Below are 25,609 nucleotides of genomic sequence, written 5' to 3' on the forward strand. Positions count from 1 at the left end.
AGACACTTAATAATTACCTGTGTGGGTGGCCTTGGGCAAGCCACTTAACCCCATCTACCTTGCAAAAATCTAAAAAAGAATAAAAATAAAAAAAAATAAAATTGTGTGACACTAGACAGGTTACTTTCACATCTCCAAGACTTAGTTTGCTTATCTGTAAAATGGGGATAATTTTACCTCCCAGAATTGTTGGGAGGAAAGTATTTTGTGATGTGTTTTTAATTCCTGAGCCAAATGAGGAGAAATGACATGGGTAGTGGATAGAAAGGCAAACTTAGAATCACAAAAGGCCCATTTTCAAACCCACTTCTGACAATGACTGTGATTTGGAGCAACCCATCTCTCAGTATCTTAGACAACTCTCTAAAGCTCTAAGTTGTAGACTAATTGCAAGTCTGCCTTGATAGAAGGGGTTGCCTTACCAGGAGTTCCTCAGTACCAAGGAAATCACACTATACTTTCCTCTTCTTCTCCAGTTAAAAATTCTTTCCTTTTAGGACCCAAGTTAGATCGGGCTTTGTCCATACAGTCAACCCTTTGAGTGAATACCTAACTGCACTGGGAGAGGGAATGAATTAATGTATAAATAAAGCATTCATTAAGGACTTACTAGTTGCAAAACATTGAGTAGATGAATAGAAAAAGGGCAACTAGGTGATGCAATAACTAGAGCCCTGATCTTGGAGTCAGGAGAATCTGAGTTTAAATCCATACTCAGATGCTTACAAACTGTGTGACCCTGGGCAAATTGCTTATCCCTGATTGCCTTAAAAAATAAAAATGAAAAGTAAGGCAATTAGTGAGTTCTCTCTACCAAGATGATCCCAAGTCTGCTCCCAAACATAAATGTGAGCCTTATATATTCTGTTATTGAGAAGATATGTCTTCTTTGGACCCTGTGATTCGAGAGCCCTTATTTTACAGTGAATCTCAGCCCCCCAGGACTGACCTATCTCAGAAAAAGAAAACTCTCAGAGAGAAGCTCTAAGCAGCTTCTGCCTGAGACTTCCCCTAAGCAGGATATAATTAATAGGGAAAGTGGGGGAGGGGGGACGTTTTCCCCGACTGAAGGGAGGGCAGAAGGATTGTACTCTAAACTGATCCCAATTTGGAGAGAAAATCCAAGAGAAGTGATTAGTAAGCAGAAGGTTGAGGAGCTTAGATGTAGCAGAGATACATCTGTGTGTCTTAATGACCCTTCTGTCCTTGATCCTGAATTAACTAAAGGCAACGGGACTGCTGAGAACTTGGTAATGACCTCTGGGTAGAATTTAGGAAGCAGGGTGGCCTTGGGATTAATGAAGGTTTTCGGGAAGGACAAAGAAAGGACCATGGTTAATTTCTGGATAGGCAGATGAGACAGACATGCAGGTGACACATCTGATTATGGTCCCTTCCTTTTTTATTTTCCTTCCCACTTTTGTCCCTGATACTTTCTCCGAAAGGAAACTGCTCTTTCCCATCTCCTCATTCTCCTTTGCTTAGTTTGGAGTATGTGGAAATAGCAGTTTATCCCTCCTCTGAAGAAAGACTTTGAATAGGAGGAGCTCTTAACTTCACATCCCAGGTCATTAGTTAATTCTAGACTGGATAGAGGAGAAGAGGGGGTGGCGATGAATAGAATTGGGAAAGATACTTATCTGGAAAGTACCTCGTCCTTGAAGCCTTCCTTGGAGGAGAAAGATTCCCACCACCTCCCACTACAACACACTGCTTTTGGATGCTTCTCATTTTTAAGGATGTTTCCCCTAACTTTGTGTCTAAATTCTATTTTGCCAAAGAGTACAAGTCTAACTCTTTCTACATAAGGGGTGGCCTTTCACATATTAAAGTTTTGTGTTCCCCAAGAGTCAGCCTATTTTTCATTCCTATTTTCTTCAATCAAATTGACAAGAAAAGCTAGGAAGGAGAGGACAACACTACTGTATTATCCTGTCATCTTCCTTTTTTCAATTCCCTAAGGGCAGAAAAGAATTTCTTTTATTCCCCCATCTCACATTTATCTGTGATTCTGAACTAGTTCAGTCTATAGAGTTTTAATTCTTCCAGTCTATAGATGAGTCAATGGTGACCAATTGACTTAGGAGAGATGTTGTCACAGCCTGGGAGGGCAGACCTAACCCCTTCATTTAAGGAGCCTAAGAATACACTAGACCCTCCTTAGCTTGACTTAGTCCCTTCTCCCCCACCCTAGTGTCTTAGGGATCATGAGCCCTTGGCTGTAGCCATTCACCCATATGCTGCCTTATAGGTGATGCTGCCTTGGGAGCCAGTGAAGCCAACCCTGCTGTGTCTGAAGATGCCTTATTCAGGGACAAGTTGAAGCACATGGGGAAATGTGAGTGTCCCATTTGGGGCAGCAGGGTGGAGTGCCCAGGATTCAGGGCTCAGGTACTCCCCTCAGTTGAAGGCCCTCCCTGCCTATGTTAGATACATGGGAGAAGGAGGAGGGAGAGGGGGAAGAGGACCACCCAAGATTTTGCCACATTGCCAACTCATGATTATTTGTAGTAAGGTTTTAATGCCAGGTTGGCTTCCCCTAGTGGTTCTTACCCCCCCTTCCCACTTCCCCAACCCCCACCTTCCCAGTATTTCCTGCACACCAACTAATCAGCATGTGCATGGGGAATGCAAACTCATGTTCACATCATCTTGAGCCAAACAGCCAGACATGCTTAGGAAAGTAAATCTGTTGCTGCTGCCAAACCCCTCCCCATCCCCTAATACCCTGCCCCACCCCACCCACTTTCAGCCTGGTCCTCTGCAAAAATGTCAAAACTTGAATTTCATAGTCCAAAAGGAATTTAAAAAAAGAAAAGATAAAAGCATCCAATTTTCCCAGTTATCTGCCCCATACCTCCCCTTCCTTCCTGTGCAGTTTTTAAAAGTCCTTCTTGACCTTGTACCCAGATGCCCAAGCGAGTGTCCTCCACCCCAGCTCTTTTCAACCTTTTTCCATGGGTAGCTGTGCCAGCCTCTCACCAGTGCTCAGAGGCACCCAATCCCTCCTGTCCTGTTCTCCCTCCTGTGCTTCCAATGTACCAAAGATTGAGTGATTCAGGCTCCATTTCGGGGAAGATCAGGGATTAGTCATGGAAATCCTAGAACCAACTCTGCTTGCTTGGGAGGGAGGGGGAAGGAGCAGAGGAGGGAGGGGGAAGACACCCGGTTTGTTCTGGAGGAGTTAGGAAGAGGAATGCCCGGATCTTTGGCTTGTTGTTTGCCACAGTCTTTGGGGAGTCCTATGCTGCCCCTGCTGGCCAAGTTTCAGATCACACCTCTTCTTCCTTAAGCAGCGGCTGTCCCTATATCCTCTCTGACCCTGTCACCTTCTGGCAGTCTGGCCCCACAGCTCCTGGCACTGACCGGAGCCCTGTCCCTTCCCCAGTCTTTGGCCTCCCCCTTCACCCAGCCCTGGAGCATCTTCCTCTCTTGGTCTTGTGCTTTCTTCTTCTCTCCTAAGCTTTTTCTCCCTTTCCTCACACCCCTCCCTGTGCCCTCCTCTCTACCCTAGGCTGGTGCCTTTCTCTTCTCTTAGACCCATTCCCCCTTCCCTCAATCTAGCTCTGGACCCTCCTTTCAGCCCCAGCCCCAAATCCTTTTTCCTTGTCCCTTCTGTAATTAAAATTGAGAAATAAAGAAAAAATCGACCCAGACTTCTTTCCTCTGCCCCTCTAGTTCAGAGAGGGTTAAATCCCTGGGCCCCTCCGTGCCAACAAGAATCATTTACACTTCCTTGTCCCTCCTGTTTTGCTCACAGCCACTCGGAGGAAGTTGTTTGAACTTGCCAGGGCCTTCTCTGAGAAGACCAAGATGAGGAAGACAAAGAGAAAACAGTTGTTGAAGCACCAGTCGTATCCTTCCCAGCTTCTCCCTGGCCAGGAAGTTGTCTGTGTGTGTGCGTGTGTGTGTGTGTGTGTGTGTGTTTAAAATAGAAGGTGTGAAAATGGATTCTTAAAACAGGTGAGGCACCCAACTGGATTCTATGTGGCTGGCTACTTCCCTAAGTCATTCTGAAGAGTCTAGCCCCATTTCTCAATCAGTTCAGTTCAATATTTAGTCTTTGATTATCCCTCATTACCACCCCCACAATTGCCTAGCCCCAGTATTTGAATGGTGGGGAAGTGAGATGAAGATAAAATGTAGGAGTGGAAAGGAATGGAATGGAGATGAGCCAAGGGGCAATCCCACATATTTCATGGAAGTTATTTTCTTGTTTCACCAATAGAGGTGATTCATAAACTTCTCCACTTCTTTACTTCAAATGTATCAAGCTCAAGCCCCATCATATGTATTCCTTTATTCCTATCAAGTCCTTGCCTGGGTACAGTTCAGAGTAGGGGTTCTGGAATTAAAACCTCTCCTGAAGGCAGATGAATATGCTGAATAAGGATCGACAGTTCTCAACAGTGTTATGAGAAATGGCAACTGCGGATTGTAATATGGGAAGAAGGGACATCACAGCTACCCCATTACCAATCATTATGCTCTGGAGTCAATCTCTCCTATAAGGAGGAGGAACTAAAGGGGAGAGGAGAGGATAACTTCAGTAGAGGAAACTCTTAGATCTAGACTAGAAACCTGGTAGCTGGAGAGGACATGGATAGGCAACTAGTGGGTGAGTGGCTGGAGGTGACAGAGTGGTATGGCAATGTGGGGCAAAACAATGGTTTTCCTGAATGGAAGAGCAGGTTGGGAACTGCAACATCTACAGCTAATCTCTTGGATGATGTGGAAGGCCATGCTTGTGGTGAGGACTTAACCTGCTGGGACTGAGAGGGGAGGAGGAGGGGCAAAATTTCTAGGAGTAGAGTGCTGACATTTGGGTTCTGGACATGGCCTGTTCCTTAAAAATGGTGATTCTCAACTAGGATCCTGGTATACACCATGCAAGATTGGGAATGCACAAGAGAAAACATTTTCTTGTGCCCCCTCCTCTAAAACAAACTTGGTTATTCTGCCCATCTTGAATTATCTTAAACATCTAAGACTTGGGTGGGCTAAAAGGTGTTGCTTCCTCTAAGCCCCAAACCTACAGCCAACCTCATGCATAGGTCACAAAGGGAGAAACACCTATTTGATGACTATCCTGGCGTTTTTGAGAAGTTGGATCAGTGAACACCTCCAGGGGGCTGCTATAAGAGAGAATGGAATGATGATTTTTTTGGGGGGTTAATATGTGTGTGTGGGGGGATAGAGGCTAGGCTCAGATTTAGAATATAGAAGGAGATGGTCCTTTTCTTTCATAGAACCAAAGCTGTTATCTAGTTCAAACCATATATGAATGGAACTCCAACTGTAACATATCCAATATCCAAGAACTAGTGGTCCAGGTATTACTTGATGACCTCTAAAAAGAGTGACTTCATTGCCTCTCAAAGCAGTCTGTTGAATTTTAGTTTGGTTAACTCTCAATTATTTGCTTTCATGGAAAGGGGTAGTGGCATGGATAGTGGCCATCCATAGATAATAGGAGAATCTTGTGTGATGAGGAAGAATTTAATGCTGGGATAGACAAGAGCTATATTCCAATTTCCTCATTTTTTGAAATGACTCCCCTTAGGTCACATGTCTAGTCAGTGGCAGAGTTATGAGATGTCATGGTATGAGGTTAAGTAGTGAGGTCAACACATGTACAAAGTAGGGGAAAATGGAGGTATTTCTCTTGCCTAATCTAGGTGGTAGATCTGTAACTGGGTTGTTAAATAATAGAGGAGGAAGAAATCTCCATGAACATCTTTCTTGTCTTTCAGAAGAAGACTTCCGGGTAAGGAAGCAGGAGATACTCAAGGAGGAGGAAACACACAGAGAAGGACAGTAAGAGGTGAGCCAGGGCATTGCTGATGGGGTTTGAGACTGGAGGGTCTGCTGTGCCCTCCTTATCCTTCTGAGTCATCCTATATCCTCTGGCTTAAGGAACAGGCACACTTCAGTGTACTGAATTTGGAGGTATATTCCAGTTAATGTAATAGGTTTATACCTGGGCAAATGATAGGTTCAAATTCCAGTTCTGTCTCTTACTCCCATTATACTTTGGGCAAGTCCCTTAACCTCTGTCATTTTCTTCATATGCAAAATAGAGAGATAGACTGAATGACCTCAGAGGTCTTTTCTATCTCAAAGCCTATAGATCTGGGATCCTCCTTCTTTTCCCTCCTAGGTATAACTTTTCTAAGATCTTAGACTCTACTTTGGGACCACTTTTGGTCATCAGCTCACTAATTATTCATTCTTAAACCAATTTAACTCTTACAAGGCTAATTGCAATGAGAGATAAAAAAGATGAAAAAGACATGGGATCTACTCCCATGCATCTCATCCTTCAGATCAGATTCATACACAGTCACAGTTCAGAATATAATGTCAAAAGGCCTCTGCACAAGCACATGGAAAGATCAAGGGGCAGCTAGGTGACTCAGTGGATAGAACAGTGACTCTGATCAAGAGAACCTGAGTTCAAATTCAGCCTCAGGCACGTAATACTATGTGACCTTGGGCAAGTCACTTAACCTTATGGCCTTACAAAAGCAAAAAAAAAAAAAGAGAGAGAGAGATCATTTCCAAGAAGAACCAAAGAAGACTTGATAGAGAAAGAGGCTAGAAGGATGGGTAGGCAAGAATTCCAGACAAAGGGCAAGTGTGGACGGAGGTACAGAGGTAAAAAACCAACACTACTTAAAGATTTTCTTGAAGACTTTGATGGCCGAAGCTATTCTTTCTCTTTCTCTTACTGTAGCTGTTCTTCCCTCCCATCCCCCCAACAATGTAACTGGTCTTTTGGGTATGAAAAAGGATTCGTTGTTTCTTCCCTTCAATTTGTTTTTAAGTACAAGAGACAGAAACAGCAATACTAGAAGACCAAGCTCTAAACTCACAGAATTTCAGAGTTGGAAGGGATCTCAGCTGCCATCTCATCCAACCCATAATTTAACAAAAATCTCTTCTACAATACACTGAACCAGTGGTCAACTGCCTTTGCTTAAAGACCTTCAGTGTGAAGGTCTACCTCCCAAGCATCCTGTTGTATTTTTGGACAGCTCTCACTGTTAGAAAGTTTATTCTAATATCAGTCTATATGCTGCTGCTTTGTAATTTCCTCCCATTGCTTTTAGAGCCAAATAATCTAATTTAAAAGTCTATTTTGCCCTTAATATCAGCCCTTCAAATACTTAAAGACAGCACTCATTTACCCTTTAGACTTCTCTTTTTCCAGGCTAAACATCCCTATTCCTTTAACCAATCTCAGTCTACTTTTAGAGCAGGGGTTCTTCACCTGAAGTCTTTGAACCTGTTTAAAAATATATTTTGATAACTATTTCAATATCATTAGTTTTCTTTGAAATTCTATGGGTTTTTTAAAATGTATTTAAGAGTATTTATTTTGAGAAGGGGTCCATAGGCTTCACAAAACTGCCAAAGATCTCCTTGAACAAAAAAAGTTTAGAAACCCCTGGTAGACAATCCATTGAAGGTAACAATTTGGAAACATCTGTTTTCCTTGGGGTCCTGCTTAGATAAAGATCAGCCATCCACAAGAGCCACTTTTCCCTGCTCTGTTATAGCCATTTCTTATTCAGAGAGGGCCTTCTCCAAGATTGGTCTTGTTTTTGAATTGTCACCTTCAGCAGTAGGGTAACTTAAGCAGACTGTAATATTGGAGCATATGTGGTGGTGTTCTATGTGACATCATGCCCTCAAGGAGTTGTAGGTAAAGAGGTGATTAAAATAAACATTCAGAGTACTGGGCAGAGATCAGAGATAACTACTACCAGTCTGTGTGAGCACTGCTCTCTCAGTCTGACCCTCACTGTAGCTCAACAGTTCTTTTAGAGATCTCCTCTTGTTTCCCTATCATATTCCTTGCTCTTCAGTTTTCTTCCCCAAGCAATAATGTGACCTCCTATTTTTGTGAGGGGGAATTCAGCTAGTGTGAGCTTCCTCTACAGTCCTCTTCTATATTTCACAATATCTCTTTATCTTCATCCATTCTTTCCTTTTCTCCTCTTCTCAAAGGAAAAAGAACCTCTTCTTCTTGCCAAGGATAACCCTGCCCATTGTACCTTGATCACATTTCTTGCTGTCTCCTCCAGGATCCCCCCACCCCCACAACTCTGTTTTCCAGCTTTGTCTCTCGCCCTGTTTGTCTCTCTTGAATTTTCACTATCTCCCTCTCAACACTTTCCTTCCTTCTGATCCACAAACAGTGCTCAGATCTCACAGTACTAAAAAAAAAATTATTTCTTCATCCCTGCCACTGCTTTTAACTGTTATATTTTATCTTTTCATTTCAATGCTAAAATTCTCAATAGTTATCAACAGTCACTCTTCTTTATGAATTAATTCTATTTATTTCTTTGTTCTATTTAATCTGCCTTCTTCCAATTTCCACTTTGATCCAAATCATTTGTGACTTTCTGATAGTTAAATCCAATTGGTTTTCTCAGACCTTATCCTCCATGACTTCTCTATAACATTTTATGCTATTGATAGCCTCTTTGATCTTGAAATTCTTTTTTTAACTTTACTGTATGCATCTCTTTTCTTTCTTCGGTCTCTTAATCCATTCTTTCTTTTATTCCTCTGGTAGCTCTTCTTCCCATAATATGTGTGTTGACAAAAGTTCCATCCTTGTTTCTCTTCTCTTCTCTTTCCATACTTTCTCCTGTTGTAATAAATATCATGTACTCCCATGACTTGTTATCAACTTTATGCTATTAATCCTCAAATTTATATTTCTAATCTTTCTTTTCTCTCCCAAATGTGTCATTTCCAGCAGCCAATTAGACATCTTTCCTAGCAAGTAGACATCTCAACCAAAATTCATTGTATTTAAAAATGAACTTAACATTGCCTTCTCTAAACCATTTCTTCCTCCTAATGTCCACCCCCCAATCCATATCTCTTAGTGGAACCACCATTCTACTAGTCACTCCAGCTTGAAACCTCAAAGTCATCCTTGTTTTTCCCTCTTTCCCTGCATATCCATAAGTCCTATGGTATTGCCTTTACATGTGTGCTTTTACCCTCATCATAGTCTACATTGCCTTTAAAAATTAATTTTAGTATTGTAAAATTATTTTTATGTTCCATTGCTGTCTTTTGGTTTTATATCACAGTCATTTATAGCTATTCACTCTTCCACCCAGTAAGGCTCCATTTGTAACAAAGAAAAACCAGTGGACACATCTGACTGCATATGCAACATTCTGCATTCCCTATCTCTCCCAGGAGAGGAAAGAGGTGCATTTCTTGAGGCCAAGATTAGTCATTACAATTACTCAGCATTCAACTCTCTTTCAATGTCTTTTTTTCCAATTCCCATTTATATTATTGTAGTCATTGTGTGGATTGTTGTACTTACTTCACCTTGTGATAGTTTATACAAGTTTTGCCACATTCCTCCAAATTCCCCATTTTCATTGCTTTTTATTATCCAATGTAATAGAAAAATTATATTCCAAATATTCCATCACATTCATTACTCACAGTTTGTTCAGCTATTCCATAATTGATGGATGCCTGCTTTGTTTTAGAATTTTGCTGCCACAAAAACTGTTACCTTTGACCTCCTTGGGGTAAATGTCAAGCAATGGAATCTATGAATCAATGGATATATATTTTTAAATCACTTTTCTCCCCAGATAATTCCAATTTATTTTCCAGAATAGTTGGACTCTTTATTACCTTTTTGCTCACACTATTGAAATGACCTCATATCCATTTTCCCAAACTTGTTGCTTTTCCCTTTCAGTCTATTCTATTCACTGACTGCTGGGAGGATTCTCCTAAGTAAGCTCTGCTTATGACTTTCAATTGTGTCCAACTCCTCATGACCCCACTTTGATCTTTTCTTGACAAAGATACTGGAGTGGTTTGCCACGTCCTTCTCCAACTCATTTTACAGATGAGGAAGCTGAGGTAAACAGTGTCAAGTAACTTGCCCAGGGTTGCATGGCCAATATGAGTCTAGGCCAGATATGTACTCAGGAAGAGTCTTCATGACTCCTGGCCCAGCACTATATGTTACAAACCCTCTTCCCCCTCCAAAAAACCCTAAAACTTTCAATAGCTTCCTATTATCTAATGAATAAAGTCCAATCTCTTGCTCTTGTTCCCACACACTTAGACTCTAGTCAAGTTGGACTATTCACATTTATGTAATCTCTTACTTCTGTATCTGTATTCAAGTATCCTTTATCTAAAAATTCCCTCTGTACCACTTTCATCTTTACCTTATCAAATACCACTATTTCCATGTGAAACTCAATAGATAGAAGATCCCTGAGAGCTGAGAACCACCAAGAGCTCTGACAATTCTCAAAGAAGTTTGGTTAAAATCCTTTCCTTTTTGAGTTCTATCCATCCTTATCACGGGATCTTCTATGGGTTTAGTGCTCTGGGAAACTCACTTAGTAGTAGAGGCTATTTGGCCTCTCACCTACTTCAACAAAACCCTTTTTATTGTTTCCCCAGGTGCTGGAGTTCACCGGAGATGAAATGTCCTAATGGGGCAGCCAGATAGTGAAGGCCTGTCCTTAGCTGCCCAGACCGCTGCAGTAAGACAGAGGATGTGTAGCATTGAGGCACAAGTTTCTCTGGCCAGAGCACAATCTGCTCCTCCGAAGTCTTGCTTCCAGCTGCCTCTTATCCTTCCCCTTTTGTGCAGGGGTTTGGAACTTTGGTATCACCATGTTGTGATTGGAGGAAGCACCTGGGGCTCTGCCAAGAGCAGCAGCCAATCACAGTTTTCTCTTGTAGCTGTGTTTTTTTTTTTTTAGGGGCGATGAGAGGAGGGGGACGTTCCCCTCCTTGTTATTTTTTTTAATTGTCTCTCTGTAGCCTCTTGGCTTCCCTCTCCTCTCTCTCACCTTTCCTCTCCCTAAAGGAGTAGGTTCAATCAGTGGGAGGGTTGGACACAAAAAGCACAGGCCCAAGTAGATGAATGGGCAAGGATAAAATGGACCTTCTTCTTCCCTCTACTCCCCATCTCTTTCTCTCAGATTATTCTAGACTTAGCTGAAGAGTCTGAGACATCATCTAATCCTCCCTGCCCTGGCACCCTGCTCTTTTCCATTCCTGGACCCCTGGTTTCTGTTTTTCAGGATGAGATCCATCTTCCTTCCTTCCATTCTTCCCCAGAGGTCCCTCAGGGATGAAGAAACAGTGTCAGATGGGATAACCACACTTGGATTGGGGCAACAGAAGGATATTAGTACACTGAAATGATTTGACACAAGGACCCCAGAGCTAATAAGTGGGAAGTGGTCTTAGAAACCCTACCTGGGAGTAGGTTCCTGAAGGTCTTCTTGAAGGCTGTCACCTCCCAGAGAAAGGGCATAGAAGGATAGCTCTAGAAATGGAGACTTAGAGTCATTTAATCCAACAAGAGAGTTTCATTAATTCACCCAAGGTTACTCAAGTATTTTTTTTTTTTTTTGGCAAAAATGGGTTTTCTTTTTTCTTTTTTGATGAAAATGGATTCTGTGATTCCAATTCAGAGTTCCATGTTCAGTGTTCCTCCTGCTGTGCCACACACAAGCAGAGAAATAGTGTCACAGGAAGAGCCATCTGCTATCACATTGGAAATTGGTGGGGGAAACAGTTTGGAGTTAGGACAAGGGCAGGTTTCAGCACTTACTTCCTTTATTCCTGTTGGGAAATAGAATGGGAGCAAATTGTTGAATCAGTGAAGGCAGAGAACTATTGGGTCTGGTGATAGCACTATGATTTTGGTTGAACATTGAACTAGACTCCTAAACTTGGGATTCCTTGCCAGGCAAGTCTGGTGTGGGAGGAGTCAAGGGAAGAGAGAGGGGCTCTAGGATTAAATCCTGGGGGGTGGGAGTGTTGCCTCTATCCTCAGGGGAGTACTGGTTAAGCTGACCCCTAAATCCTGAGGGAGGAGGTCATAAATATGAGCCCTTCAGAGTTAGAAAGAACAGTAGGGAAACATCTGGTTTTGTTTTGTTTTGTTTTTTAATGCACTGTGCAGGGGCAAGGGGTGGAGTTGCCCTGGGACTCACCTGCTTAGCCCTGTAAATTGGCCTAAGTGTAAAAGAGCAGGCTGAGTCCTGTTTGGGGTGGGGAAGAAACCTGTTCACCAGAGGAAGCTCTAGAGGGGCCCTGCCTACCCACTCACTCACTCCCCTGTTCACTGGCCTGGGGAGTTCACTCTCTCTGTTTCTTCACATTAGTGGGTTGGTACCTCAATGATCTGAGAAATCAGGAAACCTGGAAAGGAGAGACCTTTTAGGGGAGGGGTTTCCAGCTTCATTAAAGCATTAAATCTCTACTGTCCTCTATGGAGCTCAGATTTGTTGCTCTTAATGGTGGGTAATAGGAGGAAGCCAATAGCTGATTGTGGGGGACATTTGTCAGCAAGAAGCTAAGATAAAATGATGAGATTATTCTTAATAGTATTCTATTCTGTAGCTGGGGAGAGAGAGAGAGAGATTATGATTATGAGGTGGGGGGACGGTTTTTACACACTCATGATTTCTCCCCCTCCATCCTTCCCGAACCCTGGGGGGCCCAAAGAAGGATTCCTCAGTGGGCGTCCCCCCTGGCCAGTGGTAGGCCAGGAATTTGCTCAGGTCTGCTGGCTGGCAGTCCTAGGCCCTGGAATGTGCCTGCAGCTACCAGGGAAGAGGAACCGCTTATGAAATGTAACCAAGTTTGGAAGTGTGTGCAGAGGTTGCTAGGGGTGAAGTTGGAGTGGGGCCACAGGTAACAGAAGGCGTCTTGGCACAAGAATGAATAATTCACAGCTGAGGAGGGGAAGGCCACCTTTTTCCTTCTTTCTCTTTCTCTCTTCCCTCCCTTTTGCTCTTCTTTCCTTCATAACTGTCAAGCCCTCCTCCTCCTCACCCAGGTCCCTTACCCAGCAAAAGGATCTTTTCAGCTTTGAGGTTTTCTCCACTTGTGCCTTCCTTTTAGGAAGGGCAAGGAGAAGAGAACAAGGCTCCAAAATTGCCCAATCCTTTCATCTAGAGATCAACACCCCCACCCTTAGCCAGCCAGAGGGACAACTCTTTTCCCTTCCACTGTACAAATTTGGGACAGGTGAAAGTCCCAAAAGAAACCTGGGTCCCCACCCTGGGGCTCCTGGAATCTATTATTCCCCAGAGGACAGGGCAAGGACCTGCTTTGGCAATCATGTTATCCAAAGCAAAACAAAAATGTCTCATTCACTCTTGAACCTCTGGAGAGAGGGGAGGGGAAGAAGGTGGTGGAATGGAGATAGCCAAAGCAAGCTACATTCAGAGACTTGTTTCTCCTGCAAATGAAAAGTTGTTCACTTCTAGCAAAGTTTGTACAGTGAGGAATACATGAAAATTCTTTTAAACAAACCCCCAAGCCCTTGGGGAATTCATGAGGTGGAAACCCAATCTTGAGCTTTGTGAGTGTTGGTTGCTATGTTAGATGTTGTTTCCACATGTGTTTGTTGTTGTTGTTTCTTAAAGATGTTTAATAGGAATTCATATAATAAAGTCTTGGTGTACTCTTAACTTTTATTCATGGTCTCGGTTGAGTGGGTCCAACAAAAGAAAGACAAGGAATAAGACTGACCTCAAGGACCTGAGGCCTGGGACAACCTCTTCCTTTCTTCCTCTTTTCTTTCCTTTCACATTTTCTTCTTCCAGCTTTTTATCCAAGAAGGTGCATTACTAAGGGTTAAAAGACTCCTTCTGCAAGGAGGGTGATACCTATTTCCAGGTTAGTAGACTCTTAATTATCTGCTTGGCTTCTCTCATCACCAAGCACCTTTCCCCAGGCTGTCCTCTTCCTGTCACCTAGCCTGTGTTTGCTTAGGGAAGGTAAATTACTTCTGCTATTAGCTTAAGCCAAACACAGCTGAGAAGACTGGTCCCTTACAAAAGCATTATATAATTTTATTCCCATGTCAAATAGGGAAAAAAAAATTCTTTTTAGATTGCTTGTGTTATATACCACTATTAGTTCAGAAAATCCAGGGAAGATTGGAGCTGAGGGGGTCTTTAGGAACAAATTCTTTGACTCCATACAAAAATCACCTAGTACCTAGATCTAGTCAAAGAATAAACACAGGTGTTTGGGACTGAGACCAGGCACTATATTAAGAGCTGGGATACAAATATTAAGACATTTTATGTTGTGTTTTTTTTTTTTGTCAAGATAATTAGGGTTAAGTGACTTGCTTATGGTCACAAAGTGTCAAGAGTCTGAGGCCAGATTTGAATTCAGGTGTTCATGACTTCAGGGCTTGTGTTCTATCCACTGAACTACCCAACTGCCCCTTGTGAATACAAATAGTAGCAAGAAAGAAACATAGTCCTTGCCCTCAAGGAGCTTACATTCCACTGGGAGAAGACAGCTCATAAAAGGGAATTAAGAAGTATGGAGTGGAAGGTGTTGATGTGGGGGCATGAGAAGCCTAGAGAGTCAGAAGTAGAGTTGGAATGGGGATGGCTGGCCAGACCAAAATAAAGCCCCCCTCCTTAGAAGGAATTCATGAATGGGGAAAGGAGCAGGCATACCACAAGCATGTTCTCAGGTAAGACAACAATTGAATCATGAAAGTGAAGTTCAGGAAGGGAATAGGCTTTGGAGTCAGATTCTAGGTTGAGTCCAACTTCTAAGATTTCCTCTATTCCAAGGCAAATCCTTTGCCTTTTCTACTTCTGGGAATGGGGTGATTAGTTCAGTTCTTCCTACAAATGTCTAGAGCAGCTTCATCTTTCTGAGGGGAAGATCCCTCTTGCTATCTAGTACAGCAGATTGAGTAGGAGAGGGACCTAGAAAAGGACAGGGGGCAGTTTGGAGAGAAAGAAGAGTGCTGTAGGTAGAGAGGGCAAAGTGGGAGAAGGCAGCTAAGTTGGAACATGCTAAGAAGAAAAAGGCAGATTCTCCATAAAATCATGGTGTGAAATGAAGGGCACAGAATGGTCTAGCTGCTCAAAAGCATCTCCCTGGTAGTTACAGTAGTGGGATTTCACCACCATTAGAATTGTATGGGTTAAGAAACAGGCTCTAAGAGGGGGTCATTAAAATGTAAATGTTACCTGCAATAGTAACATATTAACTGTGCCAATATCTATTATCAGAGGATAGAATAGTTCCTGTTTCTCAAATTGCTCTGTGCAATTCTAATTCTTTGTGCCTCAGGACTAGGAGTTCCACAAGAATATTTTAATTTATTATTATTGAGCAACTCTCATTACAAGATGGGAGAGATACAAAGATAGATGTAGTGTTCCTATCATCAAAGAACTTACCTCTTTTTGGGGGAGGTGAATAAAAAGCAAATTAAAATACATATAGAGCATATAGGAAGTAATTTAAAGGATAGTTGTAATAATAATTTGACTTGGGGAGGGAAGCTGAGAACAGGAAAGGTCTCATGTTGGAAGGCTCTTGAAGGAAATAAGGGATTGGAGTTTTGATGGAAGAGGTGAGGAACGAGTGTCTTCCAAATTTCAGAGAAGCCCAAAAGCCAGAGATGTAAGGCAACAGATCACTTTAACTATGGCCAAGAATGGGGAGTAATATGAAATAAGACCTGAAAAGTAGGTCAGAGTCAGATTGGGAAGAACTTTAAGGATGTTTCATTTTATCCCAATGGTAATCGGGAGACATGTAAAGATTTTTTTTCCTTCTAAAGTATAAAACATATACATCACCATTACTCCTGTATACTAATTTTAGTTATAAAATAGCCTTAATTCCCTCAACTTTGCTTTAACATTTCCTCTTCTCTTAATCTCTCTACTTGCACCCCTTCCCCCTCCCCTTCCTCCCAACAGCAATTATGGATTCCCTAGTAATTCAAGTCCAAAATTATATTATGGCTAAATTCATTTCTGGGTTAGTTTTTTTAAACATCTGGGAATGGGTTAATTTTGATGGGAAGGAGGGAAACAAAAATGAGTTTGGGGTTTATTGGGTGAAGGGAGTAGGTGCTACCCAGAGGCAAAAGGGACCAAAGGAAGATGCTAAAGACTTAAGTGAACTCCCACCAATCACACTTTTGCCTAGGGCTGGATCTGCAGCTAAAACTTAGCCTTTGTCTGGGGTGCCCCCCCATCAACATGGATTGTGTGGGAGGACAGTAGATTTAGTGTGTGTGTGTGTGTGTGTGTGTGTGTGTGTGGAGGGATAGAGCCTGTGAAAGGAGAAGGGGACATCTCAGTTTTCATTTCCAATGGTCACAAGTAAAACAGAGGCCCTGAAGCCCAGCTAGAAGACAAGATGGCCTTAGGAGGAGGGTGAGAAGAGAGGAAAGTAGTGGAGAGTCAATGAGGCTGGGGAGTCGAGAAAAGTCTTTTTCAGAACAACAGCCGTTCTTGGAATGTCTCAAAAGTCAAATTCCTGGAAGTGCTTTCCCTTGTGAAAAGCCTATTCACTCCCAGGACGATAACTTTGGCAGTAACTGCTCAAGTTATAAGGAGTCCCTGGGAAGGCCAGCTGCGGAGCAAAGTAGGAAAGTCAAGAGCAGCTGGGGGGACCGACTGCCATCTGGTGGCTTCTGGGCCAAGCAACATTGCCTGAACACTGCAAGGATCGAAACTCCCATTTTCCCTACTAGAAGACAAAGGCATCTAGATTCTAATCTTTTCTCTCTCTCTCTCTCCTTTCCCTCCCTCCCTTGCCCCCAAGAATCAAAGGTATATAGATTTGGAATTAGAAGGAACCTTAGAGTTCATTTAGCTCAAACCTCTCATTTTGCAGGTAAAGAAACTCAGAGTCCAAAGATGATCTTGCCCTAGGTAGGGTCAAGACGATTTAAGTCACAGAATATAAATTAAGAGGTCAGTTGACCCAATTCATACTTGACTAGGATCACCTTATTACTATATACTCTGGAATGATGCCCAGATCTTTTTCAAATGAATGGCATCTAGTCCAGCTTCCTCATTTGCACAGAAAGAAACTGAAATGACTTACTCAAGACCACAAAGCTGATTAATGGTCATGCTAAAATACAGACATTGATCTCTTGATTCCTGGAAGAATTTTTATTTTAAAGTCAGTGTAGTGGGAAGAGTGTAGGATGTGGAATGAGAATTGGGTCTAAATCCTAGCACTGACTGGTGAGTCTGGGCAAGTCATTTAACTTTTTGGAATCTTTGTTTTCTCATCTGCACAATGAGATGATGCACTCACTGAAATGAAGACTTTCTGTGTGAATTCCTTTTTTTGATGACAAAGTTATATCCCAAGATCAATGGATTCCTTAGTAGCTATAGCTTCTCTAAGAGTGATGTGGTAATCTGAAAACACAATACAGAAGAGATAAAGGAGGAAGCCTTACATAAAGGAGCAGCAAGGTGACTCAGTGGAAAGAGTGTTGGGCTCTAAAATTCAGGAAGACCTGAATTCAAATATGTCTTCAGACACTAGCTGTGTGACCCTGGGCAAGTTACTTAGCCCTGTTTGCTTCAGTTTCCTCATCTGTAAAATGAACTGGAGAGGGAAATGGCAAACTACTCCAGAATTTCCCAAGAAAACCCCAAGTGGGAATACAAAGAGTCAGACTGAAACTGAATGAAACAACTGAATAACTGTACATAAGATTTATATGTCCCAAGAAGCTTTATTATGGACTGTCCTTTAGAGATGACTGGAGATGACATGGTGGGGGCAGGGGGAATGTCAGAGTGAGGCATTCCAGGATGGTGATTAGTGGGGAGCTGTTATCTCACTTTCCATATGTATTTGAGTACAATAATTGGCCAAAAGAATTAGGACGTGGAATTAGAGTATTGCCCAATTTAGCTAACCAGTAGGGAGAAAAGAGTTGTCTAAACCCAGGTGGTATAGGGCTGGACCAGGTGGACCCTAGGCTACAAAATTATGCTTAGGGCAACAAGGAGAACCTCTCAACAAATTTTAGGGATGAAAACAAAAGAAAGGGAGAAACAATTAAAACAATAGATAGTTGCCATTTTATATGGGCATAAATCTTACCTGGAAGGCCAGTCTCAAAATTGTCTGCCCACCTAGTGCTAGAGGGTGGTCTTAGATTGTTCCTCCAGTAAAGATCAAATTGCTCTCTCTCTCTCTCTCTCTCTCTCTCTCTCTCTCTCTCTCTCTCTCTCTCTCTCTCGTCCCCCTTGAGATTCTACTGATGAATGCTCACTCATGTTCTCTATGGCAAAGGTTCTCATATTTTTGTAGGTGACTCATGGACCTCTGTGGCAGTCCTTCTTAGAATAATGTATTTGAAATTAACTTAAGGAAATATTAAATTTCAATTAGAGTTTAGTGAAAATAAAAGAAACTTTTTTTTCCTCCATACAAATTAATGGACTCCTTGAAATCGATCCATGTTCTCCTGGGGGGAGGGGAGTCCTGTAGACCTCAAATTTCTTTGAGAAAAGAACAGACTTCTAAAACACAAGGATCTTAATGGGGGTGTGTGTTAATATAACTGTGCATAAATATGTGTTTGTATGTATATCTTCTGGCAAGAATTCATTGACATTTACCAGAGGAAGGAAGGCATTTGAGGTTACAAATTTCCAAGAAGCAATTCTATCCTCATACACAACATCAGAACAGTCATGGAAAACACAAATCAGGAGTTCTGAAATGAATCATGGCTCTGATCATTTAACAGACCTGGCAACAAATAGAAATGGTAATTCTTGCATCACTTCCCTCAAGAAACTTGCTAGGAAAATGTTTTACAAAAATTGAAGCTCGAATTCTGCTATTGTTACCTTTTCACACCCCTGGGGAAGGAAGATACAAGGGGATACAGAGGGAAGCAATGGTGGCTGAGCATCAGACTTAGGAGATTTGTCTCCAGTCTCAATCCTATGTAAAATGCACTGTAATAGAAGCCAGGGAAGACAAAATCCTCTGCCCTTATGGAGCTTACCTTCTAAATGGAATATACCAAGATAAATAAAGCAAGGTAAATAAATTATAAAGCCCTTTCTGATCCCATATGTTAGCTTTCTCTCTCTTCTGAAATTACTTTATTTGCTAATCCCAATGGAAAGAGTACTGGATTTGATGTCAGAGGATCTAGGTTCAAATCCTATTTTCTCTACATACTACCCACATATCTACTATAGATAATCTAGATTTTCTCAGTAAAGGACACCCACTAGAAATCTACTGAGAGAGAAGAAGAAGGTGGAGGCTTGAAGAGAAAAGAAAAAGTTTGGGATAACTGCTGAGAACAAGAAAGAATCAAATCATGGTTGTGCAGTTGAGATTGCTGTGAGTTGTGAGCTGTGAGATGACTAAGGTTGTGAGTCTTGAGATGATAAATCATCTAACCTCTTAATCTCAGTTTCCCCATCTGTAAAATGTGATGCTTGAATTAGATGATCTTGAAGTTTCCTTCTACTTCAAGATAGATAATTTAATGACCCTATGGTATATCCCTTAAGCAGAATGCAAAATGAAGACAGGAATGATTTTATTTTTGTCTTTTTATCCTCAGCACCTAGGAAATGCTTAATAAATTCATTGAATTGAGTTGAATGTTGAGTTTGGAATACCTATGACACATTCAAACATAGATGTCCAGCAGAAAGCTGGCAATGAAAGACTGGGGTTCAAAGAAAAGAGAAATTACAGTGCTAAGTCATTGACATAGATCTAAAACTTGAACCCAAGGAAACCAATGAAGTCACTAAGGAAAATAGTATAGAGGGAACAAAAAAGAAGACTCAGTACTTAGCCCTGAAGGAATACACATGCCAAGGAATAGGAGGTAAATAATTACTCAGCAAAGAAAAACGAGGAACCAGAAAGCAGACTGGAGGATAATGAAGAGAGAGCAATGTCAAAGGATGTGGTTAACAATGCAAAAAATCTGCAGTCAGGATTAGGACTGAGAAAAGGTCATAAGAGCACAGCAACCTTGGAGAGAGCAGTACTGTTAGAATGTTGGGTTGGGGGGTAGAGAACACAAGTCAGATTTGCAGCCAGTTTGAAGAAGTAGAAGTGTGAATGCTGACTGTTCTTTTTAGGAGTTTGGCAGTAAAAGGAAGGAAAGACATAGATAGATAGCTTGATATAGATTTGGCAAGATCAAATGAAAGATTTTTTAAATTATTTTTTCAATGAGCAAAAATCTATTTTTTTCCTCTCTCCCATCCATTCCCATTTTTAAAAAGGAAAAACAAAGTCTTTGTGACAAAAATGCATAGTCAAGCAAAACAAATTCTTGTGTTGATCCTATGTCTCAGTTTTTATACTCCAAGTCCTTCAGTTCTCTAGAAGCAGAACTACATCTTTGGTTGTCTGGCCTTTGTAATAATCAGAGTTCTTAAAGCTTTCAAAATTTTTTGCCTTTATGATGTTGGGGTTGTTGTATAAATTGTTTTATTTGTTCAAATGAAGCATTTTTCTTAAGGTTGGGGCAGAACTGAGAAAGTTTGTGGGCAACAAGACAAGAGCCAGTAGATAGGGAAAGATAGAAGATGAAGGGGGAGAGATGGGGAAAGATCCATGAGCAAGCTTTGGAGGCATTAGATGAAGATAGAACTGAGAGTAATAACAGAGGAAAGAAGAGGATTGTAGTTAGAGATGAGAACAAAAGAAAGGAAGAAACAATTAAAATGGTACAGATATATAGAATAGTAGCCAATTTTATATGAGCAGAAATCTTCCCTGGCAGGTCAGCTTCAAGATTGCTTGGTTATTGCCAGAAGGTCATCTTGGATTGTTCCCTCTTTGTAAAGATCAAAGATTTATTTATTGAGGTGTGGTCTCTCTTCCTCAGAGCCAGCAAAAGAAGAGAAGAGGAGTGAAGGTGAATGTGATATTTGAGTGTGGAATAAAGAAAATAAGGAGGGGCGGCTAGGTGGCGCAGTGGATAGAGCACTGGCCTTGGCATCAGGAGTACCTGAGTTCAAATCTGGCCTCAGACACTTAATAATTACCTAGCTGTGTGGCCTTGGGCAATCTACTTAACCCCATTGCCTTGAAAAAAAAAACATAAAAAAAAGAAAAGAAGGAAAACTTACCATAGACAGCCTAGATTTTCTCAGGAAAGGACATCCACTTAAAGAGAAAAAGATCTTGTGGGAGGCTTGAGGAGAGAAGAAAAGGTTTGAGATAATTGGTAGGGAGAATTAGAAAGCATCATATCATGGTTGTGCAAAGATAAATTGAGATGGAATAATCTGAATTTCTAATGGAACTAATCAGCAAAGTGAGATAAAGATCTGAGTTTGAATCCCATTTCAGATACTTAGTAGCTAAGTGACTTTTGCAAAATCATTTGATCTGACCCTAGTTTCCCCATCTGAAACATAAGAGGGTTGGGTCCTGAGATCTCTCCCAGCTCTAAATCTGTAGTCCCAAGATTTCCTGCAGCACTATTCAGCAATTTTTGAAGATGTGGAGAGTGGGAAGATGAGAAGGGATGGCAATCCAGAGTTGAGGATGGGGGCAAGATGACATACATTGTATAATTGAATTGGATAACTCAGAGTCATATTAAGGGAGAAAACTGAAGCCCTAGCAAGGATGAGGGATTGAGATTGTGCTAAGGATTGTTAACCTAGTTTTTACTGAGCAGTCTGTAACCTGGGCATAACAGAAAAGGCCAGAGACAGAGTGCTAGTATCCAGGTATCAGTTTATTAATGACTTTCTTTGTAAGGATCTGATTTGCAAATCATTAGATTACTCCTTCCTTGGAAGTCCACCTTGCTATTATGGAGGCAGAGATTATATACATGATCATAAGTGGGAAGGTGGAACATAAAACAATTAGATTTTGGGCTTGAGTGATCTTCCCAAGACAAGCCTACAATGCAGGAAAATATAACAATTACTTCACCTGTGTCCATACAACACAAGTGTCTTTGAGTCCTGTGGGAATAGCTAAATTGATTGTATAATCTTGGAAATATATTATAATTGTACAGTACAATGTATAACCAATCCACTTCACTTAACACAGGCAAGCAGAGTTCAGGACTTGTCATGATTAAAACAAATTACTACCTTGTTTTCACTGTTTCCCAGGCCCAAAAACCTGCCTATAAAAAGGATCTCTAGAAACTAAATTATTATTATTATCATTAAATTCATTACACATATCATATTAATCAATATAAAAATCATAACTCTTGACAAGATGAAGAATGGTTTGGAAGGAAGGAGGCTGAGGTGGAAGAAAAGGGGATTATTATCTGAAAGAAATATTTCAGAGTTCAAAATAATGGGAATGGCAGTTAAGGGTGATTGTGTGAGCTAAGGTATGGCCATCCATGAGAGAGAAGCTAGAGGGTAGTATGTGGGCAATGAGGGGGTAGATGAGCTGGGAGCCCAGTTGCAGGGACATCAACACATATCTGAAAATTTCTAGTATGAGAGCAGGGGGATGGGAGTGGAGAGTAAGATTATGTACTTAATTCCTAGAGAAAAAAGGGATCATAGCCTGAGAGCCAGTTCCCTGAAGAATCTGTATGGCATGGTCATGTGGAATGAACTTCTGAAGAAAGGGTAGCTGAATAGGAATGGCAAAAGAAGATTCTAAAGGGGCAGTGGGTAATAAAGAGCAGGGTACCTAATCCTCCTGGCCTTGTGGGAGTGGAGGGAATTAGGGAATGAGAGAAGGAGTAATCAGCTTTTAACATTTCCCCTGACTGTTCCATAGATTTAGAACTGGAAGGGACCTTAGTAGATATCTAGTCAACACCTTATTTTACAATTGGGGAAACCAAGGCCCAGAGAGGAAAAGTGATTTAAAGGTTCAAGGTTTGTTATGTGATAAAATGTCAGAGTCAGGATTGGAACTAAGATCCTCTGACTCTAGGCTCTAGGTCCTTCCACTGCTTAACTTTGTTTTCCTTCTTAAGAGTTCCTTTGTTTCTTCAACTGACTCACTTCTCCATATTCTCCACCCCTTTTCATTTGGTCCTGTCTTCAAACTTCCTGTATTCCCTTCTTCAACTGTTTCATACAATCAGGACACAAATATGCTACTAATGTTTGCTAGGCATTATGGAGATATCAAAGTGGCCTAATTTTTTTCCTTAAGGAAACCATCAACAAACATCTAATAAGTAGGGTGTGTTAGACCCTGGGGAAGGAACAAAAATAAGCCAAAACCAGGACAAGGACCTCATTTATAGCATGAAAACAGCAATGAATCACAGCTAAAGGTCAAAGCAGGTTCCTGGGACCACAGAAATTTAGATGGAAAGATCCACAGAGTGATATCTCTGTTAATGAAGAGGAAACACATCTAGATCTTTTACTTTGTTATCAGTTTCATTCTCTTAGGATCCCATGATTTTTTTAAGAACCTTCTAGAATTTAGGGGTCAGCAACATCCATTTTAGAGATGGGAAAATGGAGACCCCAAAACGAAAAATGACTTGCCCAAAGTCACATAAGTAGTAAGTCTGACTCAAATGTAAAGCCATTGACTTCATAGGTGAAGTTTTTTTAACTACATTATACTGACTCCCCATTCTGTCTACACAAGTCACTTGCTAATACACTGTATGACAGAACCTTTATTTGTTAAAAAGGAAAAGTTAAAATGAGCCAATTCACCCAGGTCTGACAGTGTATGTATTTAACATTTGCTCTCTTGGTCCACCATGTCTTTGCCAAGAGAAGAAGTGTGTTCCATCATTTGCCTTCTGGAATCAAGACTGATCATTCAATTGACTCTGAATTCATGCTTTCTTTGTTTCTATTTACATTATTGAAATAATTGTTTATACTGTTTCTTCTGTGTCTGCTCACTCCCTTTCACACCAGTTCATATAAGTTTAGCCACATTTCTGTGAATTTCTCCTGTATGTTGTTTGTCGTGTCACAATGATAACCCATCTAGGTTATTGATTAGGTGGAGATAATGACTAGAGCACCAGTCTTGGAGTCAGAAAGACTCATCTTTGTGGGTTCAAATCTGAACTCAGACACTTATTAGTTGTGTGAACCCCAGGCAAGCCACTGAATGCTTTTTGCTTCTTAAAATAAGTTAGAGAAAGAAATGACACTCCAGTATCTTTGCCAAGAAAGCTCTAAATAAGGTCACTAAGAGTCAGACACAACTGAAATGACACAACCACCACCACCACCACACTCATCATCAGCAGACAATCAGCCATATACAATGATATGTTCAATCAATCTGCAATTGGTGGGTACCCTTGAAGCTCCCTTATTGTTGTTGTTGTTTTGCTACTACAAAAAGTGCTGCTATGAACCCACCCCCTCATTTTACAGTGAAGAAAATTGAGGTCTAGAGAAGGGAACAAGATTATAAAAGAAGTAATAGAGTTGGGGAAAGCTGGAGTTTTGAAAAAAAAAATTAGGTTGAGAAAGTTTTGTAACTTGGCAGGCAAACATGTGTAAGCTGTCCCTGGAGATACCTAGCTACTGATGTTCTGCATTCTACCTTATATAGTTTAATACTAATAATAAAGGGCGGCTAGGTGGCACAGTGGATAAAGCACCGGCCCTGGAGTCAGGAGTATCTAGGTTCAAATCCAGTCTCAGACATTTAATAATTACCTAGCCATGTGGCCTTGGGCAAGCCACGTAACCCCATTGCCTTTCAAAAACCTAAAAAAAAATACTAATAATAATAACTAGCATTTATATATCAGTTTAAGGTTTGCAAAGCACTTTACAAATATTTCATTTGATCCTCACAACAACTCGGGAAGTTAGGGGTGATTATTATTCACATTTTACATATGGGGAATTGAGGGAAATAGACATTCAGTGACTTGTCCAGAGTCACACAATTAGTTACTGTCTGAGGCTGTATTTGAATTCAGGTCTTCCTGACTCCCACAGGTGCTAGTGTGTGTGAGGTGGGGAGGTAGAGGTGGAGAGGAGAAAAGAGAAAGAGAACTTTCCAAGGGAGGTCAATCAATTAATAAACATTTATTAATTGATTACTTTGAGCCAGGTGTTGTTATTGTTCCAAGGGACTTCAATCAATCAATTAGCATTTATTAAATGATTACTTTGAGCCAGGTGTGGTTATTGTTCCAAGGGACTTCAATCAATCAATTAGCATTTATTAAATGATTACTTTGAGCCAGGTGTGGTTATTTGTCCTTTGTTCTTGAAGAAGACCATGACATCAGGGGAGGTGATGCCATGATTAAGCACATGAATTGGATATGAGTTAGGTAGATGCTGTACTAAGTCACTAGCCTCACATTTTCTTTCAAAGTTTTCTGGGTCCAGTGGCCAGATATGAATCAAGATGACTGGAGATGGTCCTGAATACATTTGAGGCAATCAGGATTAAGTGACTTGCCCAAGGTTACACATAGGTAACAAATGTCAAATGTCTGAGACTAGATTTAAACTGAAATCCCCCTGACTCCAGGGCTGATGCTCTATCCATTACACCACCTCACTGCTCCATTCTTTTTTTTTTTTTAGAAAGATTTTACTTATTTTCAGTTTTTACAATCCCCCCATTCTTGCTTCCCTCCCCCCACCCCCCACAGAAGGCAGACTGTTTGTCTTTACATTGTTTTCATCTTATATGTTGATCTCAGTTGAATGTGATGACAGAGAACTCACGCCCATTCTTGATCCAAGTATGCTGATAATTACTGGGGAAGGTAAAAGGAGGCAAAAGAAAGTTCCTACCCTCAACAAACTCAAAATCTAATGGA

At 41.1% G+C, this 25,609-nt stretch overlaps 1 protein-coding gene across 2 annotated transcripts in view; it reads left to right on the top strand.

The window, feature by feature from the left end:
* The window catches only part of CUEDC1 (CUE domain containing 1), a 45,230-nt gene extending 20,818 nt beyond the window's left edge, over window positions 1–24,412 (top strand). The window contains exons 6-10 of one of the 2 annotated variants that reach the window (XM_074223635.1): window positions 2,252–2,338; window positions 3,761–3,854; window positions 4,692–4,750; window positions 5,754–5,824; window positions 10,474–24,412. In XM_074223635.1, the coding sequence (XP_074079736.1) occupies window positions 2,252–2,338; window positions 3,761–3,854; window positions 4,692–4,750; window positions 5,754–5,821 (308 nt within the window). In that variant the 3' untranslated portion in view covers window positions 5,822–5,824; window positions 10,474–24,412. The remainder of the gene's footprint in view (window positions 1–2,251; window positions 2,339–3,760; window positions 3,855–4,691; window positions 4,751–5,753; window positions 5,825–10,473) is intronic. The other variant, XM_074223636.1, reaches the window with a different exon arrangement.
* The last annotated feature ends 1,197 nt before the right edge of the window (window positions 24,413–25,609 follow it).

The sequence above is a fragment of the Macrotis lagotis genome, chromosome 2 (genome assembly GCF_037893015.1).
Source record: "Macrotis lagotis isolate mMagLag1 chromosome 2, bilby.v1.9.chrom.fasta, whole genome shotgun sequence".
NCBI classification, from domain to species: domain Eukaryota; kingdom Metazoa; phylum Chordata; class Mammalia; order Peramelemorphia; family Peramelidae; genus Macrotis; species Macrotis lagotis.